We start from the raw sequence: 19,058 nt of genomic DNA on the forward strand, positions 1-19,058 counted from the left end.
CGGACCAGAGGATCAGGTTAAGGTGCAGATTGGTCGCTGCAATTTCAGATAGGAAAGTGAGCCTCTGACTGAGGTCCACCCGCGTTTCTCAATCCCAAACTGTGTTCAGTTGGCCAGAGTGAATCCAGAGGAGATTGCTTCATCCACCGCTTCTCTCCTTCCCAGATGAAGGTTGTTTTTCCTGGGAAGGTAGACACTTCCATGTGATTCTTCTCCTCTTCTTCTTCCCCTCCCATTTCATCCAGTGACCTTGCTGAGCTTGGGAGACTGCTCTGGCACACCCGTCTGCTTCCTCCTGGTGGTGCACCTCCTCCACAACCATGTGCTGTTGCTCGTTTGGGGTAGCCTTTTGCCATGTGGGTGTTGTTGCTTCCAAGCCAAGGCCCCCTCTGCCATGTTGGGCATGCCCCACTGTATCCCGGTATCTAAGGGTGGTCTTTGAAACTGCAACTGCAACAGAAAGCTTCCATTTCCTCCCCGTTGCTTTGATGATTTAGGACATTTCTACTCCTCCACCAGGCTTGAGCTTGGTAGGGAGAGGGCTCCTTTGCCATACAGACCAATGTTGCAAAGGCATCTCAACAGTCAATGTTGCTAAGGCATCTCAACAGCAGTACTGTTGATCTGCTTGAGGCTGCTGATGGTATCCTGCCTTAGCTGTTCCACCTGCTGTCTTTGATTTCTACGCTATACCAGCAGCCAAGGCTTTTGATGGGCTTCTCCAGAACCTTGGTATTGGCTTGTTGTTGACGTAGAACCTCTAATTTGCCAGCTGGCCTTTGACAATGGAGATACTGCACGATTTGCTGAGCTCCATTGATGCCCTTTTGATGTTTCCCTAGAGCTTACCTACCAGATGTTTGGTGTATACACTTGTTGTTGTTATTATCGTGATGTCATCCATGTACACCCTGATTGGTGGAAGACACAGCCCCGACAGAAGCTTTGTGGTCTCATCAGACCACAGAATCTTATTTCTCATAGTCTGGGAGTCCTTCATGTGTTTTTAGGCAAACTCTATAAAGGTTTTCATGTGTCGTGTACTGAGGAGATGCTGCCGTCGGGCCACCCTGCCATAAAGCCAGATTGTTGGAGGGCTGCAGCGATGGTTGACTTTCTTGAACTTCCTCCCATCTCCCCACTGCATCTCTGGAGCTCAGCCACAGAGATCTTCGGGTTCTTTTCTTTCACCAAGGCTCTTCCCCTCTGATTGCTCAGTTTGGCCAGACAGCCAGCTCTCGAAGAGTTCTGGTCGTCCCAGGCTTCTTCCATTTAAGGATTACGGAGGACATTGTGCTCTTAGGAACCTGAAGCGTAGCAGAAATTCTTGACCTGATCTGTGCCTTGCCAGAATTCTTTGTCTGAGCTCTTTGGGCAGTTCCTTTGACCTCATGACTCTCATTTGGTCTGACATGCACTGTGAGGTCTTATATAGACAGGAGTGTGCCTTTCCTAATCAAGTCCAATCAAGTTAATAACTTCAATAAAGATGTAGAACCATCTCAAGGATGATCAAAAGAAATGGACAGCATCTGAGTGTCACAGCAACCTGCCTGAATACTTATGGACATGTGATTTTTCAGTTTTTGTTTTTTAATACATTTGCAAAGTTTTACGATTGTGTTTTTCTTTCAAAATGGGGGGCTGTGTGGTCATAAATAAGGAAAATAAACAACTTAAATGATTTTAGCAAATGGCTGCAAAGTAACAGTGAAAAGTTTAAGGGGGTCTGAATACTTTCCATACCCAATGTTGTCAAATTGTAATAACAAATTGACCTTTTTGGTTTTATAGATTCCCAAATTTGCTTATTTGTTCAAACATTTGGAAAAATACTGTAATACAAAACAAAGTTTCATAATGATATCTATAAGTTTAAAAATTCCCCCCATTGACCTGCAAGGCCTCGCTTAAACTGAGGTTCTGATTTTCTATATTCACCCCCTCTAGCTTTCCAGCAGCTAGTTGACCAGGTTGTCCACCCATGTGTGATCCTGGCAGGTCCTAGGTATCAGTTTAGGTGAAAAACCTTTTACAACACTCCATGCTCCTCCTTGGCTGAAAACAAAATTGAGAACCTCTGGTGTCCCGGCTCAGAGATGCCAGAATCGGTTTAATGTAATGATTCTGATTGTAATGATTTCCCTTGTCAACTAAATTTGGACAATGATATTGGGCATTCTCTTGCAATTTGGGGTAAAGCTGACTTTAAATGCAATGATATCTCAGTCTTTTAACATGACTTAGTTTCCTTAGAAACAGTAACTAGTTTCTTGTTTAGGTATTGATTATTTGCTAAACATGTTTGTCATTGTTTAATATTAGTATAATGTTAGTTTTATAACTCATTGAAACGTGTTGAATGATGAGTGGGTCTTTATGTTTGCTGATACATTTTGACACAGAAATATAAGACAAAAAAACAAAAAAGAAATTGAGGTCAGAGACATAAATATGTTCGAGAACATTTGCTATACCAACAGTATCAAATTTTATTTCCCATTTGAAGATACTAAGGCAAGTAAAGTAAATGTTTTGAAAAAACAGGCTGTAAATAGTCTTTTACCATCCATCTTGTGTATCACTTAAACAGTTGAGAACATAAAATGGAGAGAAACACATGATCCTGGACCAACTAAGGATTATGTTTGTTTTTAATACAGTTAAGTTGCTTGATCAGATTCCTGATATGAAATTACAATATCTACATCACTGCCGATGTGCATTTTTAAATATGCAAACTCATCCAAGCAGGGGACAGAATTATGACACTGTAAAGAGACTCTGCCATCTTTTGAACTGTTGTTTTTTTATGGGTCAGGAAAAATAATTAAGTTTGATTTTTCTATGCTGAAGAAAACTGTGAATCACTTTGATCAGAGAAAGAAATCCTTAGTCCATTTCAACTGAAACAGGGAGCCCGACTTCCATATCCCTCGAATCTGAGTTTTGCAGTTCTCTGCGAATCTCCGCAGAGATCTGAGGATGCGTTTGTATTTTGAGCAGCTCCAGCAGGGCCATCTTCTGTTCGGAGGCCAGGTCAGCCTTGTAGCGCTGAGCCAGGGTGAGTAAACTCTGATGCCACAGCACAGGAAGCACGCGTTTTTCACGGCGGAATGACAGGAAGTGGGCCACCAAGGCATCTAGGACACGGAAAGGCAGGGCGTACTTCTTGTCAAGCAAGAGGCGCAGGAAAATGCTGTTGGCGCCGTTGTACTCCATCTCTGCCAACTTAAGCATTGCAGCGCTGAAAGACAGGAACAATTTTTGAACATTACACAACCTCCAACATTATGTAACCTTAACCTTATGTATCTTGCCAACACCACACAATATAGAGCATTCAAGGACACCTGGCTGAATCCTACACCCAACGATAAGATGCAGACATCTGTCTGCAGATGTGTACCAGTGAAAGGAAACATTACCTGGAGTGGAGCACAGGGATTGAGCACTTTGTGAGTATGCTTCCAATTATTATGGCTTCCCTCAGAGTACATGTCCCAGATTCGCACAGAGGAATGAGTATACCTGTGTGACAGAAGAGGCACAAGATATCAAAAGATAACTTCAGCACTTGCATAAGGTGGGGAACCTGTGAGAGACAGAAGTTAGTAAGTAAGACAGGTGCTTTCACACAGAGATGCCGTAACAGTGCCAGAATAAGGGAGCGCCGCCCCAGTTGTGATTTTACACAGAAGGCTGACATTCCAGAAGCAAAACAGGCGTCTGCGTCTACTGCGTGTGAGCTAATCTGCTCCGGTAATCAACCCACAAACTGCCAGCTTTATACAACAGAGGCAGATGCCCGTGCCCATGCATGTGTTTGAGATAGGGAGAGAAAAGAGAGGTGAAGAGATGGTGGACTTACTGCATGAAATGTTTCTGCAAATTATTAATAACATAGGGTACTCTGAACACTGCTTTGTCACCTTTTGACCCTCATGTGGGTCGACTCATGTTCACTACCGCATGTCGTTACTTCCTGCTGGCTGTCCCATGCACACAGATGTATGGCTCTGTGTCTCCAATTGCTGGCTCAGAGATGTAACGGATCTGTTTAACCGTTCCGTCTCTGTGCCTTTCACACTGACACCGGGGCCTATTAAAGGCAAAATAAACATGCAAAACTGCATGTGTTAGGTGGGGCAGTTTCAATTTGCTCACCTGGCACATAAAAAATTCCTGGGTTTACCTTCCGTGAAATGCGGCCCACGCTAGCGATTCACAACTTGAACTCCCTTTATCACAGGGCTCTTCCCGTCATAGCAGGCACTGACAGTTTGAGCATCCTGTAGAGAGTGTTCCTCGGAGGAAACTTATTGTTGTCTGGGACTTAGGACGGAAATCATTTTTGTTTTGTTTTCAAACCTAGCAATCTCTATCACATCATGTTGCTCATCACAGCCACACAGCGAACCTGCATTCAAATTTATAACGGGAAGCTCCAGGCAACATTATGGCCAGCATTTACACCAGTTACGCAGTGTTCAGGATGGAGATACCGGACGAGAAACGGACGGTCCTGAGGGACTGATAAGTGGAGTAAGAGAGTTTCAAGAGATTACATTTTTTTGTGAGCCGAGTGACTGTGTGCTTTTTGTGCACATGAAATGGCTTCCATATCACTAATCTGTGATTTTTACCCCCTCTAAAAACCCATGTTGTATCAGTCTCAAAACATCCCTTATCAGCCAGGCCCTAGATAGGTTAGAGTAGCTTACAATAACCTATTCTGAATCAAAACCACACAATCAAGACTGATATTTATGGGAACACCCAAAGAATATGTTTAAGTGAAACAGACAAAAAAAAAAGCCATTGGCTTTACAAGTTACTGCACTAACCAGAGTGCAATTCTACGTCAGACATTATAATGTACACAGCATATTCAATTACTGACATTTTCATAATAATAAAAGGTATAATTCTGTACTTTAAGTTAGCTTTCAATTTTAGACTTAAGACTTCTCTTTATTGATCTCTTTGGGATGACTCCCGCAATTAAGTTTCTAGCAGCTTACAAAAACACAAGGATGGTATAAAAAATACAGTATAGGATAACCAATAAACTCTTAGCTTAATAAATACAGAAAGTATAAAAAACAGTAAGCGATTATTTTGTCCATGTGATCAACTAAATCACAATGGAAAATTAGATTTGTTTTCGTTACACATTATATCAGAGCCTCCAGGTCAACTGATTATCTGATTCATAATTAATAAAATAGTTAATTTCTTCTTTAAACTAAATGAACCTCTGCAATTGAAGAATTAATGTAAGAGCCAATCACTAGTGGTCAGTTAGCTCTTATTCCCACTGTGTGTGGTATACAGTTCAGTGTATTTGTGAGCAACACTGCCACCCAGTGTTGCGATCTCATAAGGGTGGTTTTGTAAATATGGGTCACAGGATGTTTTGGGGAAAACAGTCCCATTCAACTGGGCAATATTATGAACAAACAGGACCGACAGAATTTAAGAAAAAAAAAAACTTGATTATTGTCCAAAAAGAATTCTAGACATATGAAGAACAATTTGACCCAGTTAAATTCTTGTGTGTTCATTACTGAGCTCCCAGGACCAATGGTGTTATTTACCCAGCGAGCACCGACTGATCCTCCGTCAGTGTCCTCAGAATTAAATGTCTAAATTTAGAGCTGAATATTAGAAACATGAAACGTCACAGACAGCTTGTATTCTCTTCTCTGCAACAAGCTGTCAAATCCTCTCTTTCAATCACTTTACCCACTTGTATTTTCAACGGTCACATGTGACTCAAGCTTAACCCGGCATTCGCTGTATATTTAATGAAACAATACCTTGTAATGCCTAACATGATGGCTTCGGTTTAAAGGTCTGCAAGGCATATCAGGAACTATTTCACTTTAACTCTAGTTTGATTTTACTCTCAGCTTCACAGAATTTGCACCCCTACTGGGATATGTTAAAAACAGATTACATAACAAAGAGAATCGGGGTCACAGACACATATTAGGCAGCAAAAAACTAGCATATCCTGTAAACCTTATTGTAAACCATGAGACTTTTGTAAAAGTCAGCAGTTATATAGAGTGTGGTGAAACAAGCCTAAACCTCTGAACCAGAGGGGACAGCAAAACACGGCTCTTCAGCCTGGTGTTAACTTACACATGAGATTAATATTAATTAGGGCTGCAACGGTTATATTCACTATTGATTAATCCACTGATTCCTTACTCAATACATTGATTTTTCATTTGGTCTATTAAACATCAGGAAACTTAAAAAAAAATTCAATTACAATATCTTAGCGCCTATGGCTTATGGGTCTCTGCTTACTCCTTATGTGCTTTTATTTGTGCTTATTTGTTTTTATATGCGTTTATGTGCTTTGGAATGTTTTTGTTAATGCCATCAACCTGCCGGGGACGGCAGACGAAAATCAGCACGTATGGCTAAATCTGACACATTGGACTCGGTTGCACGGTTAGAGCAGTCACCCCAAAGATATTCAGTTTATTATAATGTAGTAAAAGTGATAGCACATTGATGATTCAGGAGCTGGCAAATAGTTGAAATAATAGTTGTCGATAAATTTTCTGTGAATCGTTAATCAATTATATCAATCTTCTCTCAGAAAAGGAAACTAAATATCCATTAAAATGGTCTCACCTTTAAACCAAGCTCCTGGTTTGAACAAGGCCTTCTTCAGAGCACTGTAAAGATGAAAGTTGAGTTTCTTGTATTCTGCAATATCATCTCGTACTCGGGGCAGCAGAACCAAGTTGTAAAACCTCTGGGCCATTCGCTCTTTCAGATTGGACGAGAAGATTCTATAACAACAACATGGAGGAAAAAAAATACTTAACTACCACTGTCATATATCTGCAGTAAATACTCGCAAGGTTCAAGGTATCTTTATTATCCTGAGGGGCAATTTGTTGTTCAGCCAACAGTAAAAGAGGCACAGCAAACAACAAATATCAAACATAAAACACGATAAAAACAACAACCCAAAACAACAAAAAGATAAAACAAATCTCAATTTCCTGTGGTCATTGATCAGACTGATTGCAGCCAGCATGAGGGATTTTTTTAAGTCTGTTGGTCTTGCAGAAAGGCTGCTTGTATCTGCGCCCTGATGGCAGTAACATGAATTCACAGTGCAGTGGGTGAGATGAGTCTGCAATGATTGAATGTGCTATTTTCAGTAGCCTGATTTTGTACAGGTCATGGAGGTTCTTCAGTTCTGTGGCAGCAATCTTTGTGCACATTTTAACGATCCCCTGCAACTGATGTTTTTGTTGCAGGGAAAGTGCGCCGTGCCAGCAGATAAAACCAAAGGTGAGGACAGATTCAATAAAAACATAAGTAAAAGGTTTTCAGAAAAGTGGTGTCAACATTAAAACTGCGGAGCTTCCTATAAAAGTACATACGCCGGTGAGCTTTGTTGTACACAGCATCCACATGTGGCTCAAAGCATAATTTGCTGTCGATCACAGTACTGAGATATTGATACTGCACAGTATAAATGGTGTTAAAGCTAAAACTGAACCAACTGGGGACGCACCTTGTTGCTTGGTACATGGCAGCTGCAGTCCAGGTCTCAGGCTCAGTCAGATAAAGAATCTGCTCCCAGTTTGAAAGCGCTGGGACTATTTTAAAAGCCTTCGGCAATTTACCGCTGCGGTATTTTGACAGAACCTGAAGCAAAAGACCAGAAATTACACCCATCATTTACATGCTTATCATTGACAGTCAGGGCACTAAATGGACTTACTCAACTGACATAACTCACCTTACTGACACCTTTGTACACTTCTGTTACCCTCGGGTCGAGTTGGGGCATTGGACACCCTGACACCTCTGACATCACTGTCCCGACCTCAGTCTGCTTCTCTGTAATCTTCTCCATGATAATATCAGCTAAGGTCCGTCTGCAAACACAAAGAGAAAACACACCTTAGAAATTAAGCTCATGGGGTGTGTGTGTGTGTGTGTGTGTGTGTGTGTGTGTGTGTGTGTGTGTGATTTAAATTCAATCTCTACAGATAGTTTCAAGATAAAGCCAGGATTATGTTGCATCTTGCCTCATCGGAGGGTTTTTATTCATGAACATCTCCATGGCCTTCTCATCATCAGGGTCAACGACGACTTCGGTGTCACACACAACATCACCGCCTTCAGCACCTGCTTCTCCCAGCGCTGGCCACTCCTCGTCAGAGTCTGCATCCTGAGTGTCAGGCCCTACGATTTGATCACAAGACAAAAATGGTCAATAAGATCTCTAACACTGTGCAGTTTAAGGTCACGTCACAGTTAAGTGATTATTAAAAGGTCACACATTGTAACAAATACCATGTCTTTTGTATTATAAAGCAGGTCAAGGTGCTGTATAAATTACTGAAATTATCAAAAGGCTCCGTCCACACAGCCCATATTCAGAGACTGTGACTTTAAACAAGCCATCAGGACGTCTGTATGGTTGTGACATCACAACCTTCAGCAGGTGAATACAGGTGTATTCAGACAGTATGAGAAACATAATGTGTGTCGGTTTTTTATACTAACATTTAAACATAATTGAAACCCCAAATACAAGCATGAGCATAATGTGGGGCCTTTAAACCATCTGAAGGAGCTTTACCCTATCAAACACATGTACACTTCACAATGCATTTCTATTATACAGCAAGGTTTTTCCAACTTTGATCCAATTTTGCAGCCTTTTATACAAGTTTCCTTCACCTATTCCATGTATTAGCGTATATTCGTTAGTAAGTTACTGTTTTGCTGTGACTTTAACCCACAAGCCATATATCAGATACCAACTGATTCAAACTGAATTTTTACTTTGTTTATGATTAATAATTATAAGATTATTTATGAAAAATAAGAGGGGGGTAGGACCAGAAAGGTTTTTAACTTCTTCCTATCACTTTCTGAACATGAACTAACTTATCTGAGATGTATTTTTCACTTTGGATTCTGAGGATCCCATTTGCTTGTTTTTCTTGTTCTGCTTTCCTTTTTACTGCTCATTCGCTTAATTTAGTTTGTATTATTATTTATTTCCCACATCCCTATGTTCCCACAGCCTTATGTTCCCACATTCTTATGTTCCCACAGTCCTATGTTCCCACATTATTATGTTCCCACAGTCCTATGTTCCCACAGCCTTATGTTCCCACAGCCCTATGTTCCCACAGCCCTATGTTCCCACATTCTTATGTTCCCACAGCCTTGTGTTCCCACAGCCCTATGTTCCCACAGCCTTGTGTTCCCACAGCCTTATGTTCCCACAGCCCTATGTTCCCACAGCCCTATGTTCCCACAGCCTTATGTTCCCACAGCCCTATGTTCCCACATTCTTGTGTTCCCACAGCCTTGTGTTCCCACAGCCTTGTGTTCCCACAGCCTTGTGTTCCCACAGCCCTATGTTCCCACAGCCTTATGTTCCCACAGCCTTATTTTCCCACAGCCCTATGTTCCCACAGCCTTGTGTTCCCACAGCCCTATGTTCCCACAGCCCTATGTTTCTACATTCTTATGTTCCCACAGCCCTATGTTCCCACATTCTTATGTTCCACAGCCTTGTTCCCACATTCTTATGTTCCACAGCCTTGTTCCCACATTCTTATGTTCCCACAGCCCTATGTTCCCACAGCCCTATGTTCCCACAGCCCTATGTTCCCACATTCTTATGTTCCACAGCCTTGTTCCCACATTCTTATGTTCCCACAGCCCTATGTTCCCACAGCCTTATTTTCCCACAGCCCTATGTTCCCACAGCCTTGTGTTCCCACAGCCCTATGTTCCCACAGCCCTATGTTTCTACATTCTTATGTTCCCACAGCCCTATGTTTCTACCTTCTTATGTTCCCACAGCCCTATGTTCCCACATTCTTATGTTCCACAGCCTTGTTCCCACATTCTTATGTTCCCACAGCCCTATGTTCCCACAGCCCTATGTTCCCACAGCCCTATGTTCCCACAGCCCTATGTTCCCACAGTCTTATGTTCCACAGCCTTATGTTCTCACAGCCTTATGTTCTCACAGCCATATGTTCCCACAGCCCTGTTCCCACAGACCTATGTTCCCACAGCCCTATGTTCCCATATCCTTATGTTCCCACAGCACTACGTTCCCACAGCCCTACGTTCCCACAGCCCTACGTTCCACAGCCCTATGTTCCCACAGCCTTATGTTCCACAGCCCTATGTTCCCACAGCCCTATGTTCCCACAGCCCTATGTTCCCACATTCTTATGTTCCCGAAGCCTTACGTTCCCACGGCCCTATCTTCCAACGGCTCTATGTTCTCACAGCCCAATGTTCCCACGGCATTATGTTCCCAAAGCCCTATGTTCCAATGGCCCTATGTTCCCACAGACTTATGTTCCCACGGGCCTATGTTCCCACAGCCTTTTGTTCCCACGGCCCTGTTTTCCCACAGCCCTATGTTCCCACAGACTTATGTTCCAAAGGCCCTATGTTCCCACAGTCTTATGTTCCAACGGCCCTAAGTTCTAACGGCCCATTGTTCCCACAGCCTTTTGTTCCCACAGCCTTTGTTCCCACGGCCCTATGTTCCCACAGACTTACGTTCCCAAAGACTTATGTTCCCACGGCCCTATGTTCCCACGGCCCTATGTTCCCACAGACTTATGTTCCAACGGCCCTATGTTCCCACAGCCAAACGTTCCCACGGCCCTATCTTCCAACGGCCCTATGTTCTCACAGCCCAATGTTCCCACGGCATTATGTTCCCACAGACTTATGTTCCCACGGCCCTATGTTCCCACAGACTTATGTTCCCACGGGCCTATGTTCCCACGGCCCTGTTTTCCCACAGCCCTATGTTCCCACAGTCTTATGTTCCCACAGACCTACGTTCCCACGGCCCTATGTTCCCACGGCCATATGTTCCCACAGACTTATGTTCCAACGGCCCTATGTTCCCACAGCCATACGTTCCCACGGCCCTATCTTCCAACGGCCCTATGTTCTCACAGCCCAATGTTTCCACGGCATTATGTTCCCACAGACTTATGTTCCCACGGCCCTATGTTCCCACAGACTTATGTTCCCACGGGCCTATGTTCCCACAGCCTTTTGTTCCCACGGCCCTGTTTTCCCACAGCCCTATGTTCCCACAGTCTTATGTTCCCACAGACCTACGTTCCCACGGCCCTATGTTCCAACGGCCCAATGTTCCCACGGCCCTATGTTCCCACGGCCCTATGTTCCCACAGACTTATGTTCCAACGGCCCTATGTTCCCACAGACTTATGTTCCAAAGGCCCTATGTTCCCACAGCCTTTTGTTCCCACAGACTTATGTTCCAAAGGCCCTATGTTCCCAGAGCCTTTTGTTCCCACGGCCCTGTTTTCCCACAGCCCTATGTTCCCACAGTCTTACGTTCCAACGGCCCTATGTTCCAACAGCCCAATGTTCCCACGGCCTTTTGTTCCCACAGCCTTTGTTCCCATGTGTCCTATGTTCCCACAGACTTATGTTCCCACGGCCCTATGTTCCCACAGACTTATGTTCCCACGGCCCTATGTTCCCACAGCCCTACGTTGCCACAGCTTTACGTTCCCACAGCCATATGTTCCCACAGCCCTACGTTCCCACAGACTTACGTTCCCACATCCCTATATTCCCACAGCCCTATGTTCCCACAGACTTATGTTCCCACAGACTTATGTTCCCACAGACTTATGTTCCCACAGACTTATGTTCCCACAGTCCCATATTTCCACAGCACTATGTTCCAACGGCCCTATGTTCCCACGGCCCTATGTTCCCACAGTCTTGTTCCCACAGACTTATGTTCCCACAGCCCTATGTTCCCACAGCATTATGTTCCCATAGACTTGTGTTCCCACAGACCTATGTTCCCACAGACTTATGTTCCCACAGACTTATGTTCCCACAGACTTATGTTCCCACAGACTTGTGTTCCCACAGACTTGTGTTCCCACAGACCTATGTTCCCACAGACCTATGTTCCCACAGACCTATGTTCCCACAGACTTATGTTCCCACAGACTTATGTTCCCACAGACTTGTGTTCCCACAGACTTGTGTTTCCACTGACCTATGTTCCCACAGACTTGTTCCCACAGACTTGTGTTCCCACAGACCTATGATCCCACAGACTTATGTTCCCACAGACTTGTGTTCCCACAGACTTGTGTTTCCACTGACCTATGTTCCCACAGACTTGTTCCCACAGACTTGTGTTCCCACAGACCTATGATCCCACAGACTTATGTTCCCACAGACCTATGTTCCCACAGACCTATGTTCCCACAGACTTATGTTCCCACAGACCTATGTTCCCACAGACTTATGTTCCCCCATTTGAGATTTATCACACGGTGTGGCGGATTGTTAATGCTTTTTAACCCTAACACATAGGGCCTAATTCTGAAAAAATAAATCGTACAATGCGGGAACATAGGAATGGCCCTTTTTAAAACATGTTCCCTAAAGACTCAATCAATAACATTACCGAGAACAGTGACCGGTGTTTTCTTCGTCTCTGGTGCCAGGCCATACTCGGTCTGGAGCTCCTCTTGTTGGATTCTCGCCTGTTGTAGGATCTTCCGCGACAGACGCTCGTCCACGTACTTGTCCTCGTTTTCTGCCCGGCTGTCTCTGCTCTTCATCCGGCCTCGGGCTCGCACCGTGTCCGCCTGCATGATCTGGTCAGCCAGCGCCACCGCTGCACCTCCACCTCCTCCTCCTCCTCCTCCGCCTTTGGAGTGCTTCACTTTCGGCATCGCTGAAAAGAAATTGTAGCTTCAACAGTGCTGTTTTTGGAGTCGTGTGATACCTGAAAGTCAAGAATTAACAAGTACTGTAAACACACGCTCAACACGTGCGGATGTCCATTGCAGACAGGAAGTGACGAAATACACGTCACGTAACACCGTGCTTTAACCTACGGCTTTCCGATTTTATTAACATCTTAAAAAGATTCATCTCTGGCTGTTAAGAGATAAATCTTTAAGAGGCAGAACACAAAGAAATATCTAGATTTACTTATGCTGCCCTCTCATTGCATATCGACAGTAAAACCATTCAATGCATTTTTTTTAATAAAACGTATTACATTAAAAAATAATCTGTTGTCATAAACACAGGAGAATGGGGGACTTAATTTTTTCTGACTTTGTTTCTTTGAACACATTTAAGATCAATTGGATCAAACAATTTCTGAAAAAAACAAACTCAACATGGAATTGTATCTCCAATTATGTTTTTTTATGAAATTGGTGGTCTAAAATTCCTCTTAGTAAAACTATAACATGGAAAAATCCCTACTCGTCTCTCCAACTTTCATAAGCAAGAACTGCATGGTCAAGGATATACAAACACAATTGTTCACCTTACATGGAATCACAAAGATACACAGATGCATATTCTTTGGGGAGGTTCAGCAGTAATTATGAAAAACCTATAACTCCTGAACAGTGTGCCATAGTTTTTTTATCCATCTGGTGTTTATTAAAAAGCAACATGTTTCTGTACTTGATGCTCCCTTAACTGATGTAACTGACTCACCCGTTAGTAAAGTGTGCTTCTGGTACTAAGAACAATTGTAAAACATGTGCTTTGCGCTGTGTAATATTACCTCTGTTTCTCCTGTAAGATTTTATGGGAATAGTCGTGTAAATAACTTATGTTGGGGAAAAATCTTCCTTTTTTTGTGGTTAATAAGGTGAAATAATTTAAAACCTTTTTAAACGATTCATCGGTGTTACCCAGTTAAATCCTTCTTTATCAAATTAAAATATGATCTAGATATGTGTCTTTTGTGACTCCCAGACTGTTATTCATCTGTTTTGTAAATGTGAATATACCCGTAAACTGTGGCAAGACGTTTGTAGATTCATTTTAGATTATGATCTGCTGTGTTTTGAGCTCCTCTTGCAAAATCTCCCTTTCGGCTTTGTAAAGAGTGACGCTCCAGCTGAAAAATAATATTTTTGAATTAATCTCATTTTAATTCTTGCTAAGTTTTACATCCACAAGTGTGAATCCAGAGTAAACCCCACTTTTTGTTTTCATGAAAGAACTGAAGGAGTATTTCAAGTCAATGTCCTCTGCGAATAACAAGAAAGCTATCAAAGCTATAAATCCGTGCTCCCACTTTAATATCTTTAATTCTATTTAATTTTCATTGCCCCTGGTGTATGTAAATAATAAAAAAAATAACCTAACAAAGTTGTAGTTCCTATTTAATATTTTCAATTAATGTTGCTTTTCTACTAGTTTGTGTTTTTAAAAAATGCATTTCTGTTTTTTTGTTCTATCTACTTTAAAATGTAGTTTTGTTTAAGATAAATCGTTTTTTCTCATAGTTGTAATGAGTACTAATTTTAAATAAAGTTTTAATTTACAAAAAAATAACGAAATAGTAATGTTCGTTGTTTTTGTTGGCCTTAAACTGTTAAATTGTCGTCGTTGTGTGAATATCCAACATAATGAATTATCAATAATGTTTTGTTTTTTACGGTTAAAATCTGATTTGACGTCACCGGAAACCCCACCTTTCACCCGGAAGTACTCAATCGAAACAATCTGAGGCAAAACATCAATGGGGGTGACTTGGTGAGATGATGACTTTATGGTTTTGGTTCAAATAACAACGTCTAATGCATGTTTGTAACATCTTTCCTTTCATTTACACACATCTGCACCTACAGCTTCGTCTTTGCAGCGCCGCGTCGCTCTTTCATTGGCTCGATGCTGTGATCAGCCCACAGACAGGTGCTCCTGTTCCTTACTGGGGTTTCCTAACATGCCGGTGCTCGTTTGTCCCGCAGTGTGTGCCAGGTGCCGGTGGCGGAGGGCAAGAGTGTGCAGCAGACAGTGGATATCCTGCACAAGAAGCTGGAGCAGCTGGGAGCTGTGAAGCAGGGCAGCTTCTACGTAGACTGTGAGACGTACCACGCGACAGGAAACGTCAGCGGTAATTATTTAAATCTGCACTTTTTTCTTTCACCATCACATTTAACCTGATTGTTCAGTTTGTCTTAAATCAAAAGACGACAGTAAATCTTTATATTACAACATGATTATTTTCGCCCTCATCACACTTTGGAGGGATGGAGGTTTTTGTATTATAATATAAATTATAATCAGCTGATGTTTATTTGTATCTGTGTATATGGTTTCTCATATGCGCCAGTGTTTATTCAGCTAATTATTATTATTTTTTTTATTCTTTATTTCTCAGTGTCCATTTCTAGAATTGGTTGATGGTGTAATACTTAAGTTATTTGTTTAGGAAAGCAGCCTTCTCAGTATCTTTGCATATTCCTATCAGTGCACAATCCACAGGGAAAAGGTATTTCCTCATTACAACTCAAAAACAAACTATATCAGCAATCTATGACATTTTAAAATCAGGGCTAAAATCCCATGTTGGTTTTTCCTGTGGTTCCTGTTTGGTTTTGCACTTCAATAAGGTCCAAGCAGCTGAAGTCATAAGGTCCTGACTTTAAAGTGTAATTCTGGCGCAAAATCATCTCATGGTCTTTTTCTTCAAATATATTCATCAAATAAGCCAAAGAGACAGTTTGACAGCCGGACGTGGCTAACACTGATTAGCTCGGGCAGTGCGGTGAAGGCACTAAAACGGCTATTTTAACCACTAATCATCATCATCATCATCATCATCATCATCATCATCATCATCGTCATGCCTTTATTGTCATTGTACAAGTACAACAAAATTACAGCAATCACCCTGTCCATACATATACAACAACAGTACATACAGTAAGACCGACATAACAGGACGACTGGGCAATAAAATGAGGGAGGAAAAGGGGAGAACACAAGAGGAGAAGGGAGGAGGAAAAAAAGCAGCTCCCAGACTGTGCTCCTGTGGGAGAACAGTGTGCGACCAGGGGGGGGGACAGCAACATAAGCATATATGGGCACACTTTACAACGTAAGAAGGGCAAATTGCACCGGGTGGTCGCCGAGGTTTTCCAGTGCAGACAGGCAGCCGTAGCCGTCCGGCGCAGCCAGCAGAAAGCCTTCTATCATGATACTGCTCAAAATAACAGCAAACCTCTGCACTAGCATGAGAAGAGTCCTTACACAGAAAACAAAGCACCAATGGGCTCCTTCCTTTTGGATTGACTTTGGTATCGACTTGAATGGACTTTACTATGAGAGGAGCTGGTACCGAGGCCAGTTGGTAAGTCTTTAAAACACTCTTTTAATTAACTCTGGGTTCACTAACTGCGTTGTTGGTGCTTTGCTGTATGTGTAGGGACTCATATCATGCTGCTGCAGAGGTTTGGTGTTATTTTGAGCAGCATTAGTGGTTAAAAAAGACGTTTTAATGCCTTCACCGTAATGCCCCGAGCTAATCAGTGTTAGCCACGTCCGGCTGTTCGCGACTCTCCAGGATTTCTCCGTTAATAGTTGTTACACAAGAAAAAAACTGTCTCGATTGCTTATTTGATGTATGTAAGTGCCAAAAAAGACCATAAGATGATTTTGCACCGGAATTACACTTTTAGACCTTAATGTTACTGGAAAAACCCTGAACCCTTCATTTCCCACATGTACAAGGCCCCCCCTGTCTGATAAAGCATCATGGCTTCTAAAGTCCATGTCATCAATATCTGATGCAGGTTTTCTGTTACATAAAAACAAACAAACCAACCAAGTTTCAAGCTCGAGCCAAGTTTTTCTCTCTTGAGGGCTGATATCAATACCAAAATGAAATAATAATATGCTGCATTTAAGAATTAACATTTAATATAATGTTTTCTTCACTGTCTTATAGTATTAGTATATAATATTGTTGTAACAACTATTTACATGTATTCGGGCAACGCCACAGATGGCTTTAAACTGTACCGATTCATTTTTTAGTAGTTTGTTGTATTTTTGCATGTAAATCCTTATCCTGTAAGTAATTAATAGGGTTGCAGGTATTTACTATTTACATTGTCGATTGAACTGTCAATTATATTCTTGATTCATCGATTAGTTTATATTGTGTCTATAAAAAGCTCAATCAGTGCTTCGCAAATCGTTCCTAAATGTCTTGTTTTTTCTGCAACTCAAATATATTCAGTTTACAGAAATGGATTTTTATTTCTTAGAATATACTCAAACCAATTAATCTATTAACAAAATAGTTCCCAGTTAATTTAATAGTTGACAGACAAGTACTTAATCTTTGCAACTCTAGTGACTACTTTGACTATGGTCATCAGATAGATGCAATTAAACAATAATTACAAAAATTGCATCGTGTTTAAGTAAAAGTTTCACACAAAGTGAGAACATTTAGTTAAGTGCCAATACTTCAAAACTGTGACTCATACTTGAGTGAATGAACTTCTCTCGCTGACACCTCTGACAGTCAGTCTTGCCCGTCTGTTGCAGGTCAGCCCACCAAGCTCTTATACGTGATGCACAACTCTGAAACCCCCCTGAGCTGCATGGCTCTGTTCGAAGGTGGACCCTGTGTGATAGCCGATGCAAACTTTGACGTTCTCATGGTGAAGCTAAAAAGTCACTTCCAGAACGCCAAGGGGCACAAGGTGGAGTGTCGTGGCTCTAGATACCGCTACTGTGACTTCTTGATAAAAGTCGGTACTGTGACAATGAGCTCCAGTGCCAGAGGGATATCCGTAGAGGTATGTAGTTAAATGGAAATAAGAGAGGGGAAACTTGACATTTCCCACTGCGACTACAATAACTTTTAATGTTGCTGTGTTTCCTCAGGTGGAGTACTGTCCCAGTGTGGTTCCAGGGGACGGTTGGAACCTCACAAAGGAGTTCATGCAGTCCTTTCTAGGCCCTAGCGTCCCAGAATTGCCGACTGTGTTTGCTGCCAAGCCTGAAGGACTGTTCGCTCCATCAGACTGCGTTGACACCATGAGTCAGTACCTGGAGTTGTTCAACAAACTTCGCAAACAGCAAATGCCAGGCAGTAACGTGCGTTGAGTTTTCAGTGTTAAGAACTATTTTTTGAATGTTTGTACTGATATTGCTTTAATTCTGGGCCTATGGATCAGCGTGTCATCCAGGCACGTTTCTCAAAGTCTGGGTTTTTGTTTTCAACTTCTTATTTGATGAAACCATGTATTAAGAGACTTAATGGAGAACAGAAGCTGATAGTACTATGCCGATCCTTTTATATTCATATACACAAACTTCAAATGTCCTCTTGGTCGGGCTGTTACCTACCCTGGACACGTTTTTTGTTTTTTCTGTTGGTTTATATTATTATATCACAGATCTCGTGTAATGGGAGTTGGCAAAAGGCTTATTTTCATTTAGTAAATAAAGTTTTGAATAGGAAAAACATTGCTAAAGTACACACAAGGATGTCTCTGTGCAGAAACCTGTGGGTCTTGTTTCAAGAACTGTTTTTATTCAGTTGCCTTTTTCATGGGAGACATTTTGACTTGTAGAAATAAAATACAGGTGACATGGATGAGGTCTCTGTTCAGTTTAAATGGTATCAAAATGCACAATACAGAGGTGTTTCTAATAATGCTAACAATGACTATGACTAATGTTTATTCAAAAGTCCCAGTGAACCATGACTGCAGCTAATTTGAGTTGAGCTAATACTTATTTGATTATTTACACCTTTTCCTACTGTGACATGCCAAAATGTTGTACATGAAAAAGAATAATGTTAGTTAAGTCACATGTGTGCATACCTACATAGTCCTAACAATAATAATAAATGAAAGCACCTGTAGAGATTAATAAGGGATGTGCAGGGTCATTAAACGGCTGCTTAAATTTTAATTGCATTGATAAGACGACATGTAACAAACTGTGTTGCAGGGAACAGGACAGCTTCAACGCCAGATTCAGATAATACCGTGATTAAAAGCTACGTCTAATGCAGGGGTCTTACACCCTTTTAGGTCAAGGACCCCTTAGCCGAAAGACAGACAAAGCAGGGTTGTTTATATAGCACATCGCATACCAAGGTAACTAAATGTGCTCTACATAAAGACATAACATTTTTAAAAACAGCATAAAACAAAAAACACAGTTAAAAGTAGGAG

General features: G+C 41.9%; 2 protein-coding genes across 2 annotated transcripts; one reads left to right on the forward strand and one right to left on the reverse strand.

Moving 5' to 3' along the window:
• Positions 1-2,522: 2,522 nt before the first annotated feature.
• On the reverse strand, positions 2,523-12,822 carry bysl (bystin-like). Its single transcript, XM_083939220.1, has 7 exons — positions 12,503-12,822; positions 8,073-8,229; positions 7,781-7,919; positions 7,553-7,686; positions 6,655-6,815; positions 3,429-3,531; positions 2,523-3,247 (listed from the first exon to the last, which is right to left on the reverse strand). The coding sequence occupies exons 1-7, from the start codon at positions 12,771-12,773 to the stop codon at positions 2,893-2,895; spliced, it is 1,320 nt and encodes a 439-aa protein (XP_083795346.1). The 5' UTR covers positions 12,774-12,822; the 3' UTR covers positions 2,523-2,892.
• A 1,745-nt stretch (positions 12,823-14,567) lies between these two features.
• Positions 14,568-18,347, forward strand: med20 (mediator complex subunit 20). Its single transcript, XM_083938763.1, has 4 exons — positions 14,568-14,607; positions 14,823-14,968; positions 17,413-17,666; positions 17,755-18,347. Exons 1-4 carry the CDS (start codon positions 14,594-14,596, stop codon positions 17,974-17,976), a joined length of 636 nt encoding a protein of 211 aa, XP_083794889.1. The 5' UTR covers positions 14,568-14,593; the 3' UTR covers positions 17,977-18,347.
• The last annotated feature ends 711 nt before the right edge of the window (positions 18,348-19,058 follow it).

This window comes from Echiichthys vipera (assembly GCF_963691815.1).
Source record: "Echiichthys vipera genome assembly, chromosome: X".
NCBI lineage: Eukaryota > Metazoa > Chordata > Actinopteri > Perciformes > Trachinidae > Echiichthys > Echiichthys vipera.